A 21,598-nucleotide genomic window follows, 5' to 3' on the forward strand; every position below is an offset into this window, starting at 1 on the left:
TGTTCCCATTCTAATTACACTTACATGAGTATCGACATTCTTTCACATCGCGGTCATTTAATCTTATCACGCAATCACTCAGTTATTAGGATGAGAGAATACCCACTTTGCTTACTCGCATAGTAAGTTAAGATAACATTCTCTCTCATTAGCATAAGATTATTATTTGCTTAGTGACAAGTGACAATTGTCAGTTAGTCACCTCACCAACTTTCAATTTCATCAGTTGAGTTTGAATCTTGTTCAGTCAATAGTCATACTGAAATGATATCATACTGAAAATATGTCATATATCATAAATATGTATATATATATTGGGCTGGGGCCCCAACCCCCTGAAAACTTAAATTTTTTCGAATTTCTTGGAATTTCTTTATTAAATTATAGGTTTTTTACTATCCCCCCTAAATTGTTTTTAGTTAAATCATTTCCAGTTCGTTTTTATTAACTCACTGATCTTTTTGTTCCATCTTCCATTTATTTGTTCCAGTATTCCAGTATTTCCATTTATTTGTTCCAGTATTTGTTCTTGTATTCCAGTTAGCAACTAGCATTCATCGAGCAAGTTTGAAAATTTACCTGTGCTGTATTCCATGCCAAGTACACTGTGCCGTAATCTATTTCATAGACAAACTAATCATTGGATAAGCTAACTAACCGCTGGCGGACGTGATGTATTGCAAGGCACTTTTGGAAAACGGGGGGATTTAATTACCTCCCTTGCCAGTAAGTTTTTGTTTTTTTAACATAATTTTCTGAAGGTGTTGAAGGAAAATATAAGAGATGCCAGAATGATGGTCGTCTAGCCCAATAATTTTGAAAGGGGCAATTAAAAATTATTTTATTATTTTGTGCCTATTGAGGATATTATCTACAACATAATCAATAAGTTGCCGAGAGAGATTCGAAGGACGAAGAATCGGTTAGGCGGCTGAAGGAAAGACAATGGTAAGTAAAGTGTCTGGTTCGGATAAAAGTAAGTTGCAGATTCTAACGGCAGGTGGTAGAACAATGTACTCCGATTCAGAAGTGAAGTTCTTTGGCAACAAAAGTACGGAAGAACAATTAATCATACTGACAAACCAAATAAACCAACTGAAAGTTAAAACAAAACAGTGGACTGACAAAATCAAAAAGAACTTGGACTTAAAAATCAGCCAAGAAGTTGAAACAGCTGTCAGCAAACTAGGTGCTGTAGATCAGAGAACAGAACCGAGTGAGTCCACCATCGAAAACATCAAAACGGAGATTTACAATTGTCTGTCTCTCGATCTTGAGAAAATGGTGAAAGATAAGTTCTGTTAACTCGCGTTTAAAATCCCTTGAGAAGTCCGTTTCCAATATCGATCTAGCTTCTAATGCTGTGAAAGCGTCAGTCAGTGAAATTAAAGGGACAATAGACAATCACAATGAGACCCTTGCACAAGCGCAGCTAGGTAACCAAGTGATATTTTTCGGCCTCGAAGAAGATGTCACCACGAACACTGTTATCAAGGAGAACGTAGAAAATAAACTTATGGAACTATGTGCGCAGAAATTTCCGAGCATTCCTTTAAATGCCTTTGATGTTGTCTCTGCCCGAAGAATAAGAGGCAAAGTGTCAAATCTGCCAAGACCGACTGTAGTGACACTTTCAAACCTTAGAGTTCGGTCGCAGATTTTAAAATATAGGAAGCAACTCAAGGGGTCTAGAATGTCTGTCACTGAATGCCTAACTAAAGTGAAACGTGAGTTATTCGCATACAGAAAAACTGAATTTGGACTGAAAAATGTGTGGACCACTGATGGAAACTTTATGGTTAAAACCGGACCCACAGGTGCCCGTAAAGTGTCAAATAAGGACGAGATTATCATTTTGAAAAGATATCTTGATACTTCGATCGGGGGTATTCAAAACTAAGAAAGTGTATTGATAATAATATTCATTATGTAATTAATTTGTAACATTGTTGCTTTTCTACTTTCTCATTTCTTTTTTCTCTTTTTACTTCTTATCCTGCTCATTTCCTGATCATTTCATATCCTGCTCTATTTCTTGTAAGGGGAGAAGGAACAGGGATTTTTTCATATGCGGGCTGCCCCTTTTCGGCGGTACAAGTCATCATCAGCAAACATCATCACGAAACACTACAAGAACGGAACACTCCTGTTATTATTATTTTCCTCCGCTATCATTATTTAGTCTAATTGATGAAAATAAAAAACATCGGTGATCTCGACGATGAATGATTTTTCATTGTTAACTGAACAGCCTCTGCTGAAAACCGCTTTTCTCAATCTGCCAGACGCTATGACGAGTCAGCTACTGATCCCGTGACAGACACGGTGAATGCCTCGTCCTGCTCATATGCAACACCTCAAGAATATCCTAATGAAATACGTCCGGCAATTTCTACTAATGATAAGTTTAATCTTTTCTGCCATAATGTTCAAGGAATAAAACACAAATGGGATGATATTTGTACATTCACTATTGAAAAGAAAAATCCTTTTAGTTTAGTCTGTTTAACTGAAACTTGGCTTTCTTCTCAAGATGACATGTCGCCATACTGTTTGCCGGGTTTTGAAGCTATACATATTCCACGGTACGTAACAAAGTGCTTCGGTGGCATTACATTACTTGTAAATGAATCTATCTCTTACAAGCGCCGCGAAGACTAGGAATCAATTTTTAACGGTGTGGTCGAACGTCGTCAATCTGTCTACTCAATAGTCATTGAAATCCTTGGAAAGTCATCTCCAGTAGATTTCTCATGCCTTTTTTTATAAGCCACCACCATTTCCAAGTGACATTTTCTGTTCGCAAGTTGAACAGCTTATGTCGGACATAAACGAATGTGGTCCAGGTAAAAATACTTGTCTTATGGGTGACTTTAACATCAACTTGCTGACAACTGATGGTGACGCCGACTAGCGTTCGTTCCTTGATACAACCGTATCATCTGGTCTTCTCCCCACTGTGTTCTTTCCCACACGGTATTGTACAGCTAGAAATACTGCAACACAGATTGACAATATATTCTTTTCCTTTAACCCTCACACATCGTTTACCTCGCATATTATAACATCTGATGTTTCCGATCACTACCCAGTCATTACAATGATCCCAACAAGGGCAGGCCGGTCCACTAAGTCAGCGTCTAATCGTGTTTTCACGTATTGAAGTTTTTCCCAAAAAAACATTGATGACTTCACTGAAACCCTGAAATTGAATGATTGGTCTGCTGTAACTCATGCGTCTTTGGCAGATATGGCAGCAAATAAACTCACGAGCCGGCTTAAACAGTTTACAGAACGATGTTTTCCTCTATAAACAAGTCGGATCAAAAGTGTTCCCGAAACTCCTTGGACGACGAAAGGTTTCGTTCAGTCTACCGAACACAGAAATAGACTGTACCTAAAAGCTTGTAAATCTACAACTCCTGAAGCGAGAGAGACATACAAAAAGTACAGAAATACATTAAACGGATTAGTACGTAATGCAAAAAGGTGGTATTATGCAGAGAGAATAAATGAATGTAAGAGTAACTTGAGAAAAGTATGGGAGGCTGTTAATAAAATAATATGTCAAAAAAGGAAGAAGGTGGCTATACCTAAAGAAATAATAATATCTGTGGGTGGTGAGACAGTAGCAAGTGAATCTCGTGCTGATGCTTTTAATCAATTATTCGTTAATCAGACATCTCTACATGCTTCTGGCCCATCTCCTGAACAAACCCACAGTAGAACAATATCAGGTCTTTTTCTAGCACCATGTACGAAAGAGGAATTACTAGTGCTTATCAGTAAGCTGCCTAATGGCAAAACCCAAGATACCTTTGGGCTGTACAACTATGTCTTGAAGAAGGCCTCTGCAGGTCTTGTAGCTCAAATTACACACTTGGTCAACCTTTCACTAGCAACCAGAGTTTATCCTAATGTTTTTAGAACTGCCCAAGTCCTTCTCCTCTACAAAAAAGAAAGTCAAGAGTCTTATCTCTAATTATCGACCCATATCAATTCTACTGGTTATATCAAAAGTCCTCGAGCGAGTGGTTTATAACAGAGTATATGGATTCCTTGATGGCTTGCAGCTACTCTCTCCCCATCAATACGGGCTTTGGCGTTATCACTCAACTTTGCATACCTTAGTTGATTCAGTTGAATACATATTAAATAGCCAGGATGCTGGAGAAAAGGTACTAGGGATTTTTCTGGATTTCACTAAAGCTTTCGATACGGTATGCCATTCAATCCTCCTCACAAAATTACATTCATTTGGAATAAATGGTGTCGCTCACGAGTGTTTTTCATCGTACCTGAGTGATCGTAAGGAGTGCGTAATTGTGGAGGGTAGTGTGTCGGCAGAATTTCCGGTAAAATCTGGCGTACCTCAGGGGTCGGTAATTGGACCGCTCTTGTTTATTTTGTATATCAATGACCTAACAACATGTCTTACTACAATTGCACACCCAGTACTATTTGCTGATGACTCAAATTTCTTCATTGCTGCTGAATCATCCGAGTCTGCTGCAAAAAAGGCCCAAAAAACTCTTGACGTAACAAAATGCAGGTAAATGCTACAATTAGCTGCATCATAGTCTTCACTTCTACTCCTTCAAACCCCCATTGTCTCACATTGTCGCACTGTCAATCAATCGAAATCCCAATCCTCAGACCACAGTCACAAAGTTCCTCGGCGTATTTGTAGATTCCTCTCTTTCATTCAAACATCACATATCCCAGCTGCCTTCAACAGTCTCACGGGCTAACATCAATGTTACATAGAGCTAGCCTGCTTCTAAGTGCTGACATGATGAAAAAGCTTTATAATGCTTTTGTCTTCTCCTACTTGAACTACTGCTGTTCTGTCTGGGGCAATACATTCAAATCTCATCTAAAATCATTAAAGAGATCACAAAACCGTTCAGTCAAGGCCACATATTACCTCCCAGGCTATACCCCTCAACAGACCTATATAGAGACACTGGGACAATATATATAACAGAGATAATAAAAGTTAGTAATCTGCGTTTAGAACACTCGGCAATATCGAATAGAATTCCTCAAGGTCTTTCCAGGTACTTCAAACTTTGCAGCACAATTCATCGAAGAAAAGCTCTCCGCTGTAACCAGTACAATTTTGTACTACCGAGAAGAAGGCTTACAAGGTCTTAACACTCTCCAGTTTATAGGAGTATTTCTGTATGGAACTCAATTAATGAATCTATTAAATCCATAAAATCATTTGGCACACTGCAAAAACGATAACTCTCTTGCACAGTATTTGATACCGCATGAGTTAATGTCTTAATTTTTCTTTTGTATCTTATCCTCTCACTCTCCTTCTTTGACTCCACCTCTTCTCAATTCTTTCCTTTCTAATTCTTTATCCCTCTCTTATGTTATCAGCTCTCCACTTTTCATTTCATAGTGTGATATAAATTTGTTTACCAATATCAGGTGTGACTCGCACAAGCATTGCTTTGAGTCGAAATGTTCATGTTAATTGTTTCGTTTGTTCATTTATTTAAAAAAAAAAGATTGACTGATTTCTTTGTCACCTATTTTTTTTTAATTTGTGAACTATTTTTCAACCACTTCCGAATGTTAAGTTACTTCCCACATTTATCAGTATAGCACAACGGTAAGAGCACTTCCTGATGCTGTGTTAACTTAGGTTGTAATCTTGGATGAGACATTAATTTTTTTTTTCAATTGGAAAATTAAATATTTGAAAATTTTTTTTTTCAGAATCTGTAAATGTAAGTGAAAATTAGGGGCAAAAAATCGATTCATAATTTAATCTTTTATACTTGTTTTCCTCAATTCATCGACTTTTTTCGTTTTAGCATTCAAAACCTAGATTAATCTGGAGTCTATGTTATGTAAAACCCAATGCTTTTTGTGACCTTCGTCCTCACTTATATTCATATATTCTTGAGAAAAAAAAATCTCAACTATTTAGTTCATTTTCAAAACGAGTTTGATTTGCTATTGTTTAAACCCCTCCCCTAAAAATTCTTTGTACGTGCCTGGATTTGTGAGACCCATCAAACCATCTTTAGGCTAACATTCTTGTGGTTGAATTGTGTGAAGTATTTTTTTTTATTTCTTGACTTCTTTTGGTTGGGAGTTACGATTCAAATTACAAACAGAAAAGGGCATTTTATATAAAATAACTGCTGTTTCGTATAGGAACTGAAGACAACGATTGAAATATTTTTTGTTCGATAAAATAAAAACAAAACAAATCTCTGAAACTCGGAATTGCTCAAATCTCCATGTTGGAGCGATACAAATTTGAAGCTGGATGAGGTGAGACTGAGATCGAGCCAATCTAAAATATTAGACGGGAAGGGAGCGATTAAAATGATTTTTTTTTTTTTTAAGAAGGTTTATTTATTAAGAACGTTTTTACTGAAATTTAACAATAGAAACAATCTAGTTGGTTATCTTCTTTTCTGAAAAACTCTAAATTGTCCTATGTTTATTGATTTGCCTTTTATCTTGTACATATTACTCATCAACTTTTGGTTTAAAACAGCAATAATGGCAATTAAAAACAACAACAACAAATTAAGCAAAATAGTAGCCTGGGGTTATATACACGCATCAGGGGGAGGAGGGTGTCTTTCTGTTGTGCAGGTAAAGTGGAAGCAGCACTTACAGTTGACTAAATAGGAATTTCCTGAAGGCAAAGAAGCATGAATTGTTATTATTGTATACTTTTTAGGCACCTTCTAAAAGTTCAAGGGAAGGTTTTTAATGAGATTACGTAAAAATATATTTTTAAATTATACAGGCAACAAATGTCCCCCTCCCCCTTTAAGTACCGCTCTTGATATTGAAATTAAGGCACCCTGCCTTGAAGAGAGACTTTCCTATCAAAAGTTACGAAAAAGTTACGTTTTTAGGAGTTTGGACGTTGCGAAATTTTTTGGTCTGGTGGAAACCCTTTCAGTTGGTTTGATGGGGGTTCTAAGGTACTCGAAGGTATTTATTCTGAATATTATATGGTGGAACAGTTTGTAACTTGGGAAGAAGAGGTCAGTTTTCCCTATGAACCCAAAATTGGCATAAAAAGGCATCGTTCCACATTTTTGGACGCTTCGAAATTGAAATTGCATTATTACAAACTGACTATTTCCTGAAATTCAGAGCTGAGAACTTACAGGTTAATTTTTTTTTTCTAACACAAGATAGGGGTCTCTAGCTCCAGAAAACAAAATTTTAAGCATTATTGTGTGGATTTTCACTTCTTTTCGTGAAATTTTTCAAAACGAACTTTCGAAACGAAATTTCCCGAAACAAATTTTACTTTCAGATATTCCAGATTAATTTGAAGAATTTGTGTCCTCGTATATACCTCTGCCTAGAGTTTCTTAACGCATTTAAAGCCTCCCAGCCATGCAAAAAAAAACAGAGAAAATGGAAGAAAAAAAACTTTTTTCGGAACAGAAAAAATCACTGGCTATTAGAAGCCAGGAGATTTGACTCAATCTCTTAAAAAATCTATCAATCAAAGTTGTCACTTCAACTGAGCTAAGTATTTTATCAAAAAGACGAAAAAATTGCCTGGCTCAGACACATATAAGTGTCTCAGCAATTATTGCTTCACGGTGCTGTAAATTATGCAACAGGACTTCACGGTACTGCAAATTATGTTGCAACCTAGAAATTTCTAGCAACGATAACGAATTGGATGAACTTGTGGCGTCCTAATGTGCTTATATTATGCTTTTTTCACGGTCCTAATGTACAAATACTTAGTCCAAGTTTGTTTCTAAAGTATTATATTTTTATCTTACTTTGGTATATTTCATTAGGATTGAGCGTCAGAGAAACATATTAGAAGAATATTAGGTAGGGGGTATATCATACAAGTAACGTATTTAATGCCCTTCTCTAACTCTTTGTAGGGGTGTGTAGGAACAACTCCATTAAAATAACACATATAAACGGGTATGGCACACAACCCTGCTTACTCTTAGCTCTACGCACTTATCTGCTTCACCATAAACAATAATTCTAACCATTGACTCAGATACTTTCTACCAATAAAACACAATTCAAGAGTAAAACAAGCCTTTGAAATTATTTATTCAACATACATATTTTAAGCAAAACAATTCCTAGACAGTACCAAACAATCATAATCAACCAACATAGGGTAATGTACCTCTTACTGGCCTCCTCCTTTTTAGTCTGAACTATGTCATCGACGTAGATTTTAGCGATTTGTTTTAGAACTTTTTGATGTTTTGCTGTTTTCGGCTCTGCCTTGAGAGTGCCACTGGTGACATCTACTTTGGGGTAATTAAAATTAGATATCGTGCTCTCCACATAAAACCTGTGGACTTTCCAAATTTTACTGCCTGCCCTTTATAATTGTATATACTTAAGTTTTAACAAATTGTTGGTCAAACTGCCTTTGATTGACATTTTAGGTCCTCTTAAGGTAAAAACGATGTAACTTTGAATCTACCAATAAAATATTCGTCTAAGGAAGTCTTTGGGTTAGTTTAATATCAATACAACCCTAGGGAGCTAAAATAGAGTCCAGGTTGTTGGAAATTAGAATTCAACCTCTTAAAGCCAAAACTGCGTTTCTACTTCAGTATTTGGTACATCACCTCATCAGATTGTTGATAAAGTTATAATTTCAGTAAAATTAAGCAGGAATAATGTTAACTGGCCACTCACACTAGTTAGGAAATTTAAGTTAACATAACTATTATAACATAACAGGAAATTAAAGATTAAAAAAATACGCTAAAACCTGGTTAAGCTCGAAATGTAATGTTGGTTTCAAAATTATCAGCAAATTATTTATTTATTCGGTTCATCGCAGCTCACTTAAGAGATATTTTATAAATTTACATAATTATTAAATCATTTACATTTGGCTCTACGTTTTAAATTGTTTTATGGATAATTTCATAATTAATGTAGTTTTTTTCGATTGTATTTGCTACCCTTCTGAGTATTACTCCCATGAAATTATTAAACACGAAAATACGACCCAATGCTTATTGAAGAAGGCTACCCCTCCCGGAAAATGTGCCTATTGTGCCTGTGTTTACAGTAGAAGATTCTTCAATAAAGAAATTCCCTAACTAGAAATATTCTCCCTCAAACATTCCCCCGCTAATAGAAATTATAATATTTTCCTAGAATCTAGTCCTACCGAGTAACCCAATCTAACAAAAAATCACATATTAATATTGTCCAACATTGAGGAATTCCCAGCTACCAGGCCTTCTAATACACTCATACAAATGAGAAAAAAATTATCCACAGTTAATTAATTACCCACCTTCTTGTATTGAGAAATATATAACAAAATCTTTCCTTTTCTTTACCCGAATTTTTAATAAAAACGCCTTTGGAAGTGTTTTATGTTTGACTTCTTTTTATTCACAATTTTTGCAATGTTGATTTGATTGTTTGATTGTTTTTTAGACAAATTGCATGGAAATATGACATTTTTTCAAGAAATGTAAAAATCTTTAAACTTGAAATGCGGGAGCTATGTATGAACCAGGATAATAAATGCGGGTCACAACTGAAAAACATCTTTTTTAGTTCATTAAAAATGTTAAAACATTAAACGACGTTTTAACACGTTTAACGCCCATGAAACGCTTTTTAACACAGTATTCAAAGTGTTTTTTAATTATACTTAATGATCAATTGTTAGTAAAGAGAATTTTTGGGCGAATTTTTCTTGACATCAAAATCCAAATTTATAACAATTTACGTGATGAAAAAAAAGAGGACATACCGTTTTTTGAAAAACGATTTTAAGGTTTTTTGAAAACTAAATATGCCAAAACCCAAACAAGAAAGTGAAAACGAATCTGACTGATCGATAGAAGTTGCTTCATTTGAGGGGATGGAGCATGAATTTTATCAGGAAATCAGAAATTTTGGAAAAAAAGGAAAAGTTTTAAATGTCCAAAGATCAATAAATTAAGAGAAAACGAATTGGATCAATCACTAGCACTTTTTATGTTTTAAAGGATGGAGCACACATCTTTCTTTTCTAAAATTGGTCACATAGCGCCTATCGAATTTGCTTTGAATAAATCTTTATAAGCAGCTTATTATGAGCTTAACTTAAACTTAAGAGGCATTATTTAAGTAGAACATTGACTAACTAAAAGCAAATATTAAATGCTGACAGCACTATACATAACAAATGCAATCTAAAAACACAGTAAGCACAATATTGCATAACACTGAAAACACTGAATTAATCATATTTTCAAGTCTCCTTTGAACAAAATTGAAAACAGTGTTGTCGCGCTTTGAAAAAACTCGCTAAAATAAAAATACGAAGTTTACACCCAAGCAACTAAAATCAACGAATTCAGGATACGTATTGATTACTAACTATAATATTACCGGTTTCAAGATGAATTTTAGACATTATGACTATGATATAAACCATATTTTTACGCTTCAGACTTTGAAATTATTCTGTAAAGTAACAAAAATAATATTTTATGGTTTATTTAGTTTTACAAAACATAAGTTTCTGTATATATTAGGCCTTTACCAGTTCTTGCAAATCATGTGTAAACATAAACACAATAATGTTTCCCAAGAGTTCTGGCTGAGGAAGGGTGATTTAGGGTCAGGGTTCTCTCTGGCAGCAAGAAAACATCAGCAAAATACTACCAAAATCCAAAAAGTCCCAGAAAGGATTTTTTCGCCGTGTATTTCATAGTTGTAGTGCACAGCTACCCTAACCTTTGTGCTCTCTAAACTGCTAATAACAGCATAAAGTGCAAAATAAAAAAATCAGTAGTGGCAACCCAGGTTTGACTTTGTAATCTCTGCCACGGATCAGGGAAAACGTCAGAAATACCGTTTTTCATGCGATCTTAGCAACTGCTATTAGCGGAAGTAATTTAGCAAATGTTAAAAATCCCCAGAAATCAGTTAACAAAACCCTGATTAGTTAAGGCTAGAAACGTTCAACAGAATAGCGACCCTTGATGCACTCAGACAAAACCAAGGCTCTCAATAATGGGGCGTTCTTCCTTCCCATCAGCACACATATTCACCTCAACAAGGGTGTCAATACTGTTTGCTGAAATCCCCTGAAGAATTCTCTGACCAGTGATCGACTTAAAGTGTATATTTAATTCCGTCAAACTGGGGAAATTACGAAATTCAGTGTTTTCATCTATCTCAGGTACTATACATTTTTCAGGCACTGTACAATTCTCATTTTTATGATAATCGGTAAAATTTTCTGAATTCAGCATGATTTTTTCATCATTTATTTTAGGCTTTTCTAAATTTTTTATGCCTTTAGCTGTTGGAAAACTTTTACTTTCACTTCGTGTAACAGATATATTAATAATGCGACTTGCGTCTGGTGACAAAATTTTGCCTTCTTGGTTATTATACTTCTTGCCACTTGGGAGTTGAACTTTACAATCAACAGACGGGGATGTAAGCTCAAAACAATTCATTGTTCGAAAATTCGTTGTTCTCACTAAATTCGGGCTTTTTAAATCGTCCATAACAACCATCCTTTGATTAAATTTCATTTGGTCGATTTTATCTTCGATATTTCGAGGACTTTTATTCTGTCCCTCTTGAAAAAATCGTTCACGATTTTCGGCTATTATTTGCTTAACTGGTGAAACACACCGTTCAGGTGAAACGACCTTTTGTGGACTCACCGTTGCAATAAAGGGTGGAGATATTTGCTTCTGTGGAGATAGAGATGGCAGTACATGTTGTACGTTAGGAGACTTGCGATTGCTTAACTCATATTTATTGGCATTTTTGTATGAATCACTCCGAGCTAAAGCTATCTTCTTTGGTCGTTCAGCAGACTCACAAACGGAGGGCAAGGCGAACGATTTTACATTATCAACTACCAATTTTCTACTTCTTGGAGTTGAAAAGTCACGCATAGGACTGCGACGATCGGAGTTGACTGAACGACTATCACTTGGTGTTGGCGAGTTTCGATTGGGAGAGCTGAATCGACTATTCTGATCGGGCATTGATGAATACTGCGAGTCAAAGCTCCGAGTTGGCGAAACTGGTTGCTTTTGGGTGCTTTGTATTTCGGTGTCCAATCTTTCATCAAGCTCCCGTAGGTGCCTCAGCGCTGAACGTCGACCAAGGGATGAAGCTCTGCTAGAGGTCTCGTCAAGAGACTGTCGCGCTGAGCTTAAGATGGCACTCTTTCGAGAGATCACACTTCGTTCGTCAGATGAATGGGCTTCAGTTTCGGAAGGCCTGTGAAGGGAAGAGGGTCGGCGATGTTCTTTCGGTATAAATATGTCCTTAACATGTGGTCGAACTTGTGATCGACTTCGTCGATTAACAGTCGAACTTGGACGTACCTGTAATAAAAAACCGTTAAAATATTTATAGGTAAATACTTGCAAGGTGTTTTGCCTTCTGATTGAAATTACTTAGTCATTTAAGGAATCCATGGTAATCTAGCTTATTTGGAAATAAATTATTAGGTATTTCCTTTACACCAAAGAGAAACTATGTTAAAAAATAAACCAAATATAAAATAAAAACCAAAACACAGGCATATTATTTGCAAAATATTTAAAAAACTATAAAAATATCGACATTTCCCATCCTAAAGAACCATGCTAAGTATGTTTCTGCTTGACTGCAATATTTCAGACCAATACCTACAGAAATAACTATTTCACTTTTTATTTTATTTTTTTAGAGTAACAGACATACAGCTACTAGTTTTTCAGTCAATCTTGAAGAAAGATACGAGATATGTGCAACGGGGTTTGTACGCATTTGACTTATATCCTTAGTTTAGACCCGGGAAACCACTTATACCACACTTTGTGGTATTCTACCACTGAACTACCACACTTATACCATGATTCTAATTGAAATTTCGTGTACATTTTGTACATTAATGTTGTTATTGAACCGCTGGCAAACATAAAATGCAGCAAGCTTATAAGATTATAAATAACAAACTGAAAATAGAAAATTTTTGAAATTTTAAACAAACTTTAAAGGGAATAAAGAACTTTAAAGGGAATAATTATATTCATATTTCTCCGTCCTTAGATACCGTAAAGTAAACCAAATTAACTAATTAATACAAATACCATTAAAAAAATAATAATAGCAAAAAGCATCCCAGCATATTAGAAAATTCGTATTTGATGTTCTCCCCTTAAGGAAATTTCGGAGTGAGGTAGATTTCTGCCCGCTTTTTAAGCCTCAAAAATTTTTAGGCTTTGTAGTGAATTTCTTCCCACAATAAGCGTAAAAAATGTGCCGTCTCTCGTTAATACATTCTTAGACCACACTGGCTATACATGACAAATGAAACTCAGAGAGGAGAGAAAGTAAAAAAAATGAAAAATAAAATCAATAAGGGTGAAAAAACAAGGATTTTGTCAGCCAGTGGCGAAACCATGAAGATGAAAATATAAGCAAATATTTCGACAAGGGCCTCCGCCAAGTCGTCCTCAGTGCAAAAAAAAAAAGAAAAACCAAGACAAAAAAAAAAGAAAAAAAAAAAAAAAAAATGTTTTGATTATAAAAACTAATCCTAGTCTTGAATTTTCTATATATAGAAAGCCGACTCATAATGATCGATATCTACATTTCTCTTCCCTTCACCCTCCTTCTGTGAAAAGAGGGGTAATAATCTCTTTAGTCGACAGAGTTTTAAAAATTTGTTCCCGTAATCATTTAAATTCTGAATTAAATTATGTCAAGGATATTCTTTTCTGCAATGGTTACCCAATCAAACCCATTGAAAATATAATAGTTAGACGATTAAAAAAGATAAAAGAACAAAATAGGAAGCTTTTCCCCCATGATTCAGTTACACCGGCAATTGAGAAAAAAACTTTCATTGTTTTACCATACATCCCGAAACTTGGCGATAAACTTGGAAAATTTTTAAAAAAACATAATCTCTCTGTTTCTTTCAAAACCGAACAAAAAGTTGAACACTTTTTCAACTCAGGAAAGGATAAAACAGACCCTGTACTGGGTAGCGGTGTCTACAGAATACCGTGTTCTTGTGGAAAATTTTACATTGGTAGGACCCATCAACAACTAGGTGAACGTTTGCATGAGCACAATATGTCAATGGATAAGTCCCTGAGATTAAAAAATAACAATGAAAACTTTGATTCGGCTTTGGCTTCGCATATTTTCGTAAATCCGACCCATATAGTTCTGTTTGACGAGTCAACCTTAATATCAACTGTAACTGGCGTATCACAAACTTTTAAAGAGGTAATTGAGATAAAAAAATATATGAACCGAAATTTAGCAATAAATAGAGATACTGGAGATATTTCATTAAGCCCAATTTACGACAGTTTAATCTTGAAGCACTCAATCAATATTTTCACCCGAAATAATTTAAAAGAACCTATTTGCATATCTAATGAAAACCAAAATTGTAGACCAGCTAAAATTATTGCAAGGCGAAAGATCCTTGCCCAATCATCTTGGTAAATTCATTTTTATTGTTTCCTGCCTTTTTTTTATTCTGTTTCTGTTCTGTCTTGGTAAGGTAAACTTTGAAAGGTTAGTTTTTCGTTTTTTTTTTTTTTTTTTTTTTTTGTTTAGCACTGATGACGACGTTGCGGTGGTCCTTGTCGAAATATTTTCTTATATTTTAATCTTCATGGTTTCGCCACTGGCTGACAAAATCCTTGTTTTTTCAGCCTTTTTGATTTTATTTTTCATTTTTTTACTTTCTCTCCTCTCTGAGTTTCATTCGTCTCTCGTTAGCATCCGGGCCTGGAAATAGGTGACTGTTTATAATGAAAATTATTTAAAATATTTTATTAGTATCTGCATGGTTTTCGGCATTCAAATCAAAACATTTTTATAATTTTTACGATGAATCAATGGTAACCTAAATTATTTTAATATATATTGCTGGAAATTAATTTGCAACCCTATCCAAAGAAAACTTGAACAAAAGGCACATTGTAAGGAAAACATTACAAAAACTACAAACATTGACACTTCAGAGGGAGGTGGTGTTCTTAAGAAAAACACCTTATGAAGATAATAATAATGGTGAAATTCAACCAAGTGATGACGCTCTCTCGTCAAGAAGAAGAAAAGTCTCGTCAAGAGGTTGTCGCGCTGAGTTCAAGACGGCACTCTTTGAGAGATCAAACTTCATTCGTCAGATAAATGGGTATCAGTTTCGATGGGAAGGGAAGAAGGGAATTCCTTTCAGGGTCGATGATGGCCGGACAACTATGCCCACCTAGATAAAAAAAAATGCACAGAAGCAAGCCAAACCTTCTTCCAGATGAGTATGTTACCGTGAATGTCCGAAATACCTTTTTTTTCTCCTTGGATTTAGTCAGCGTTGCCAGTCAACTTTTTTTTTAATTTAATGCAAGGTTTGATGATGACTGGTTAGGCTAAGTTTTTAACCCATTTCTGAGACTTATAATAAAATTTTACCTAAATTAACATAATCCAACTTTAACTTTTACCATAGGACTGAAAAAGTTGACTAGGACTGAGCAAGTATATACTTTTCTATCAAGCGACTTGCAAAGTAAAAAAATCGACTCCTGTTAGAATGTAGCTTAACATTTCGAACTTAAAAATATACAAGACTCTTAAAAAAGGATATTCTTAGCACACAATTAAATATTTACTTAAGGGGTGTTGTCTTTCTGATGATCATACAAATACTGATACGATAAATCGATTTTCTCAGAATTATACTTTTAGGATCCTATCATAATACTATTGTTTCTTTAAGCACACCGTATCAACTTCCGGTAATAATTAAAAGTCAGTTTTCGTTTTCCTCGAAATCAAACTATATGTATTAAAATTTAAGATACAAGTATTGCCATCTATTTTGGTGAAGTACGTTTTTTGCGACGTTTTTCTGGGCTGTCATATTTTCTATAACTTCAGCTGACGTTAATTCTTATTTAAAAGCTGGGAAATTAAACGCTTCAAGGATTATACAAACTTAGAAATTATATGAAAATATAGTGTATGGCCTGATTAAAATTATGTTACATAGTGATTATATATCTAATATATCTAAAATTATATAATGATAATGGAAGCAGGGCCATTTCCAGGAATTTTTTTGGGGGGGAGGGGGGGGGTGTTTTCCACAAGGATTTTTTTTTGGGGGGGGGGAGTGTTACACAAAATAAATTCAAAAATGCAAAAAAAATATCCATATTTATTACGTTTTTACGAGTCAGACAAACATTTCGGGCGGGGGGCGGGGGGTTTCAAACCCAACACCCCCACCCCCTGGATACGGCTTTGAATGGAAGTTAGGAATTTCGTGATATTTTCCATCGAGACTTGAGAGGGTAGTATGAGAAAACTTGTAAGTAGAAGTGCGCAAAAATTGGAAAAAACAATCTTCACACTCATGAAAAATAGAACTAGAATAGAAAGAAAAATAGAAGAAAACAATATAGAACTTTCGAAGTCGAGAAGCGAAATAAGGTTGGACTTGAACGCAACTACAAAAGAATTTATTTTATCTCTATTTTTACTTTTGCCTTGCCTGTTTCAGATAAAAGAACAAATTCTGCGAAAAAAGTACAATTAGCATAAAAGGATAGGCATCTTCTTTTTTTCAGCCTATGTCCAGCATAGCAATCTAGTCCTCGTGATTTATATTAAATCAGAGTTGTTTAAAAAAGAGAATCAGAGAATTTCAGAGAACTTCCGATAAAAAAAAATGACTTCAGTTTGGGAGAGGTAGACGGGCTTTGGCTCCTTAACATTTTTTACACTTCCACTGAAAGAAATAGAAAAAGAAATTACCCCCCACCCCTTTATTTTGAAAGATATGTTCTGCCCCTCTCCTTCCTGATTTCCCTGAACTGACGCCACTGATGTTGCATCTAAATAAACTTGGACTAGTTCAAATAAAAATCTAATGAACGAAACCAAGCTCATTCACAACTTTTCTAGTTCTATCGAGAAGCTATGCACTGTCAGTGGCGCTAGTTGTTCCTAGCGGAACGAAACCGCACATTAAATTTAATTGGTACATTCTACCAAGTTGAAAAATATGCGGTATGTTATCCTCTCTTTTTCAGACACGCAAACCTGTGGCTCTGATTTTAAACTACTCAAGATTAGGATTAGACACGAATTTGAAATAAAAATAACAACAAGCTACTTTGTCATAATGCAATGTCACTGAAATGTATACTTTGACCTCTTTTTATTTTTCGTTTTAAACGTAAATGACTAATTATTAGTCAAGAAAATTGTCGTCTCGTTATACTTATTTGAATGGCGAAAAGCCAAATCGATTAAAAATAATCGATTAAACAGTTAGGCAAAGGGAGAAACCGATGAAAGGGGTTCAACTCTGGAAGAAAATTTAACACCATCTAAAGTTTTTTTTTGCAAAATTAAAGGCTAATTACAGCTAATTATAAACCTAAATAAAGATATTGGTCGTATTCAGTGACGTAATTTCGTCAAAATCCTAGGGGGGGGGGGGCAAACTTGGAGCCAAATTTCCCAAATAAAGTGAAAATGAAATCGGAGACAAAAAAATGAGCCATATAGTAACAAAAAAGGTAAAGAAAAAATAAAGAAAACTGGCCCGTTTCTGTGGATGCTTGAATTATGCAGGCTTATTTTAATTTTGACAAAATTTTTGGAGAAACAAAATTACAGGTGGGGTGGGGCAAACTGCGGTCTGGAAGGGGCAGTTGCCTCCTTGACTCTTCGGATGTTGAATCTTCTCCCCCCCCCCCCCTCCTTCAAAAATACTGGAGCTACGGTCCTATAAATGTCTATTTAGTTCGCTATTTTATTTAGTTACTTTTTTAAATTATTTTTTTTATCTTATACACGGGTGTGAGCTTGACGTACCGTATTCATACTTCGGAGGTTTTTTTTAACACATAAAAATATTTCATTTTAAATTTACCTGCAGGACGTTAATAGCACCACAATTTTCCGGCAGGGTTCCCGGTGGACAAGTTTGCACTGCTACTGAATGTGAATGCAGCACAGGCCCTGATTCTAGCCATTCTGGAGGCGGAAATTGCGCTGAAAAGCTGGAAATATTATTTTTCCGTCGGCTAGAAGCAGCTCGTTTGAAAATCCGGCTCAATAGAGACACTTTATCTAAAAAGAAAAAAAATCGTTAAAATAAAAATAAGATGACTAACAGTGCTGCAAAGCCATATGCAACCCAGGGTTATATGTTATCTTCAGCCCTTTCACAATCGACACTGATATAGAAGATATGACAACACGGAAAATTAGCTAAGACTTGTTTCTCCAATAGATGGCAATTCTTGTTTTCTTAGTTTTAATATTCACAGTTTGATTTCGAGGAAAATGTAAATTGAATTTTAATTATAAGTGACACAAAAAAGCAAATATCTAGTGACAATTGTTGACAAAAAAAACAACATCTAGTGACACTTGCTGACAAAAAAGCCAACATCTAGTGACACTTGTTGACAAAAAAAAACATCATCTAGTGACACTTGTTGAAAAAAAAAATAACATCTAGTGATACTTGTTGAAAAAAAATAACATCTAGTGACACTTATTGACAAACAAGCCAACATCTAGTAACAGTTGTTGACAAAAAAGCCGTCATCTAGTGATACTTGCTGAAAAAAATCAAACATCTAGTGACACTTGTTGACAAAAAGCCAACATCTAGTGACACATGTTGACAAAAAAGCCAACATCTAGTGACACTTGTTGACGAAAAAGCCAACATCTAGTGACACTTGTTTAAAAAAAGCCAACATCACGTGACACTTGTTGACAAAAAAGCCATCATCTAGTGACACTTGTTGAAAAAAAGCCATCATCTAGTGACACTTGTTGAAAAAAGCCGTCATCTAGTGACGCTTGTAGAAAAAAAGCCAACATCTAGTGACACTTGTTGACAAAAAAAACCGCCATCTAGTGATACTTATTGACAAAAATCCAACATCTAGTAACACTTGTTGATAAAAAGCCCAAATTTAGTGACACATGTTGACAAAAAAAACAACATCTAGTGACACTTCATGCGGAAAAAGCTAACATCTACTGACACTTGTTGACAAAAAAGCCAAGGTTTATGAATGGTTATGTTTTTCGTTGACTTCAAAATCGCAGATGCACTACAGAAGCAGAAAATTGAAAAAGGCAGATTAACCGCAAAGACAGAAAAACCAATGCTCTAAGCTCCAATCTTTTCCGATATCACAAAAATTCGCCTCACATTTTCACTCTGATTGGTTAATCAGAAAAAATACGTTTGAAAGCTGAACGTAGCTCAACTCCCCAAATAAGACACTGGATACGATATTGGTGCAGTAGCCATTCGTAATATCGATCTAATACACAAGTATGGCTGTAATGTTTGGAAGTATATACAAATCTGAATGATGACCAAGTAGAGAAAACAATGGCCGTGACCAGCGTTGCCAACGCTTTGAAACAAACTGTGCAAGTTTTCCAACTAAATTTGTACCAAAAGAGCTTAATTTGTACCGCCCGAACAGCAGGTTAATAATTTACCCTACCAAGACGGAAATTTTCAATAAGTTAATACGAAAACAGATATCCGAGTCAGAAATCAGCAAATAAAACCAAAATGCGGTGGAAAAATTGTGTTGTACCAAAATATTTCCGAATGTGCCGAATTGTACCAGGACCTCTAAATTGTACCCAAAACGTTACAAATGTACCGCGTTGGCAACGCTGGTCACGACTCAAAAATTAACTTCCTGTTAATTATTTCATAGAGTTTACAATACCCCCCCCCCCGTGCACTTTAAAGAAAGAAGGGAGAATTAGAATAATTCGAGATGCCTTGATTTAAGTCAAACAGGATTAGAAGGTAGGACTGATCAAATACTTCAAGTCGTTCCAGATTCCGACCTGAAGCACAGAAGATACTAGACCATACGACCAACTTAAAGAGCGTGGAAAAAAGACCATAAATATATAAAGAGCAGTAAATATATAAAGAACCAACAAATAGAGGTCCATGAAGGATTGTAAATAATTACTGAGACCACATTGGCTAATCATGACAAAACGAAAGAATCGTAAAGAAGAGAGAAACGAGAATAATAACAACCAGTGAAAAAAAAAACAGAGGGGACTATGCAAATATTTTGGTCTAGACCTCAGCTTGACCGTCTTCACGTAAATAATGAAAAAAATGTACAGATAAAAATCCAAAGGACTTAAAACAAACACGGAAACTAAAATAGGAAAGAACCCTTTCCAAGCAACGATGAAAGGGTAGTTACCCTTTTATTGTTGCTTGGAAAGGGCCTGGCTTATAAAGAACCAACAGAATTTAATATTTCAAGTGAAAAAAAAATGTAAAGGACAAGGAAATATAAGCAAAGAGTATGCATGAAATGCAGCAGTAAGGAGCCAGAAAATCCTATAGTATGAGCATTCAGAAAATATTAAGGCTCAAATAAAGATTATACAAAAGGCCAGAAACTCTAAAAGCCGACATATTTCAACTGAGGAAATTCAAAACGTTGTATATTACACAACATAATCATTTACTGGAAAGCAAAAAAAATGCTGTTTTTTTGTAAGTTGCTGCACCAGCTGTTGTGCGGTGTTTTTTTCTTTTTTTTTAAGTTTGACTTTTTGTAATAATTATTTAAGAAAGACTGCTCACTATAACCGCTGAATTTGAATAAAAACTATTTCTAAAATCTTTAAGACTTTAGTATGAATTTCTGTTCGTTTTAAGTTTTAATGTTGATCCTTAATTTAAGTTGAAATTTTCTTGTTTTTTATGTAATAAAGTTACAAATCGTAACTTATCCTTTACATTCAAAATCACTGTTCCCTGAAATTTTGGGTTTATCATGCACAGCTTCTCAAATCTCTGCTGCTCTCAACAACATGCTCTGTGAAATAAGTCCTCCGTTAGATGTGTATAATTTATATTTTAAGGATACTGAACGTAAATCAGGAATTGTGAAAATACTGTCTTCTTAACTTTTGTAACAGTTTTTCCTTTTATGAATTTAAGTGGTTTAGGCTTAAAAAAAAGTTTAACTGTCCTTGCAATTTTGTCAATACGAGTAATTAATTCTGATCGTATCCCTGTTCGTACCCAGGGGGTGAGATGTCTTATTTGAGCACACCTCTGGAAATTTTTGTCCGACTAACACAAAAATAACAAAAAAACATAAAAACAAATTTTCGCACTCAAAGCCTAGATAGTCACTAATCTTTTTTTGCGAACCCCATCCTCATTTTTTATCCCCTCCCGCCCCCGAAGAAAAATCAACATAAGGTCTTGTATGACAAAAAAAATATTCACAGAGCTATGAATGCAACGAAAAATCTGGTTAGATCTTAAAATTAATCGAAAATTTTGGATTAAGAGGTCTAAAATAATAAACTTATTTGTCATATATTTATTTATTATCGCAGACAAACTATAAATTTACTTATGAATTTTTTTTTCATTTTTTGACCCCAGTCTAATTACCATGGAAACAGTTCTCTGTGAAAAGTAACCCTTTTTGTTCCTGTAGTTACTCATGCAAATAAATAGTCATTTGTATTTGTAAATTCATTACGGTAAGTTATGACAACAGTGACCACAGTT

The 21,598-nt window shown here is 34.9% G+C and overlaps 1 protein-coding gene across 2 annotated transcripts in view; it reads right to left on the bottom strand.

Moving 5' to 3' along the window:
- Nucleotides 1–8,063: 8,063 nt before the first annotated feature.
- Nucleotides 8,064–21,598, bottom strand: part of ko (Stork-head domain-containing protein knockout) — a 229,574-nt gene continuing 216,039 nt past the window's right edge. For both annotated transcript variants that reach the window (XM_089099352.1, XM_089099351.1), the window contains exons 8-9: nucleotides 17,924–18,123; nucleotides 8,064–12,356 (exon numbers count right to left, since the gene is read on the bottom strand). In XM_089099352.1, the coding sequence (XP_088955478.1) occupies nucleotides 10,992–12,356; nucleotides 17,924–18,123 (1,565 nt within the window). In that variant the 3' untranslated portion in view covers nucleotides 8,064–10,991. The remainder of the gene's footprint in view (nucleotides 12,357–17,923; nucleotides 18,124–21,598) is intronic.

The sequence above is a fragment of the Artemia sp. Qi Xiang Cuo genome, chromosome 13 (assembly GCF_049724085.1).
Source record: "Artemia sp. Qi Xiang Cuo chromosome 13, ASM4972408v1, whole genome shotgun sequence".
In the NCBI taxonomy this organism is placed as follows: Eukaryota; Metazoa; Arthropoda; class Branchiopoda; order Anostraca; family Artemiidae; genus Artemia; species Artemia sp. Qi Xiang Cuo.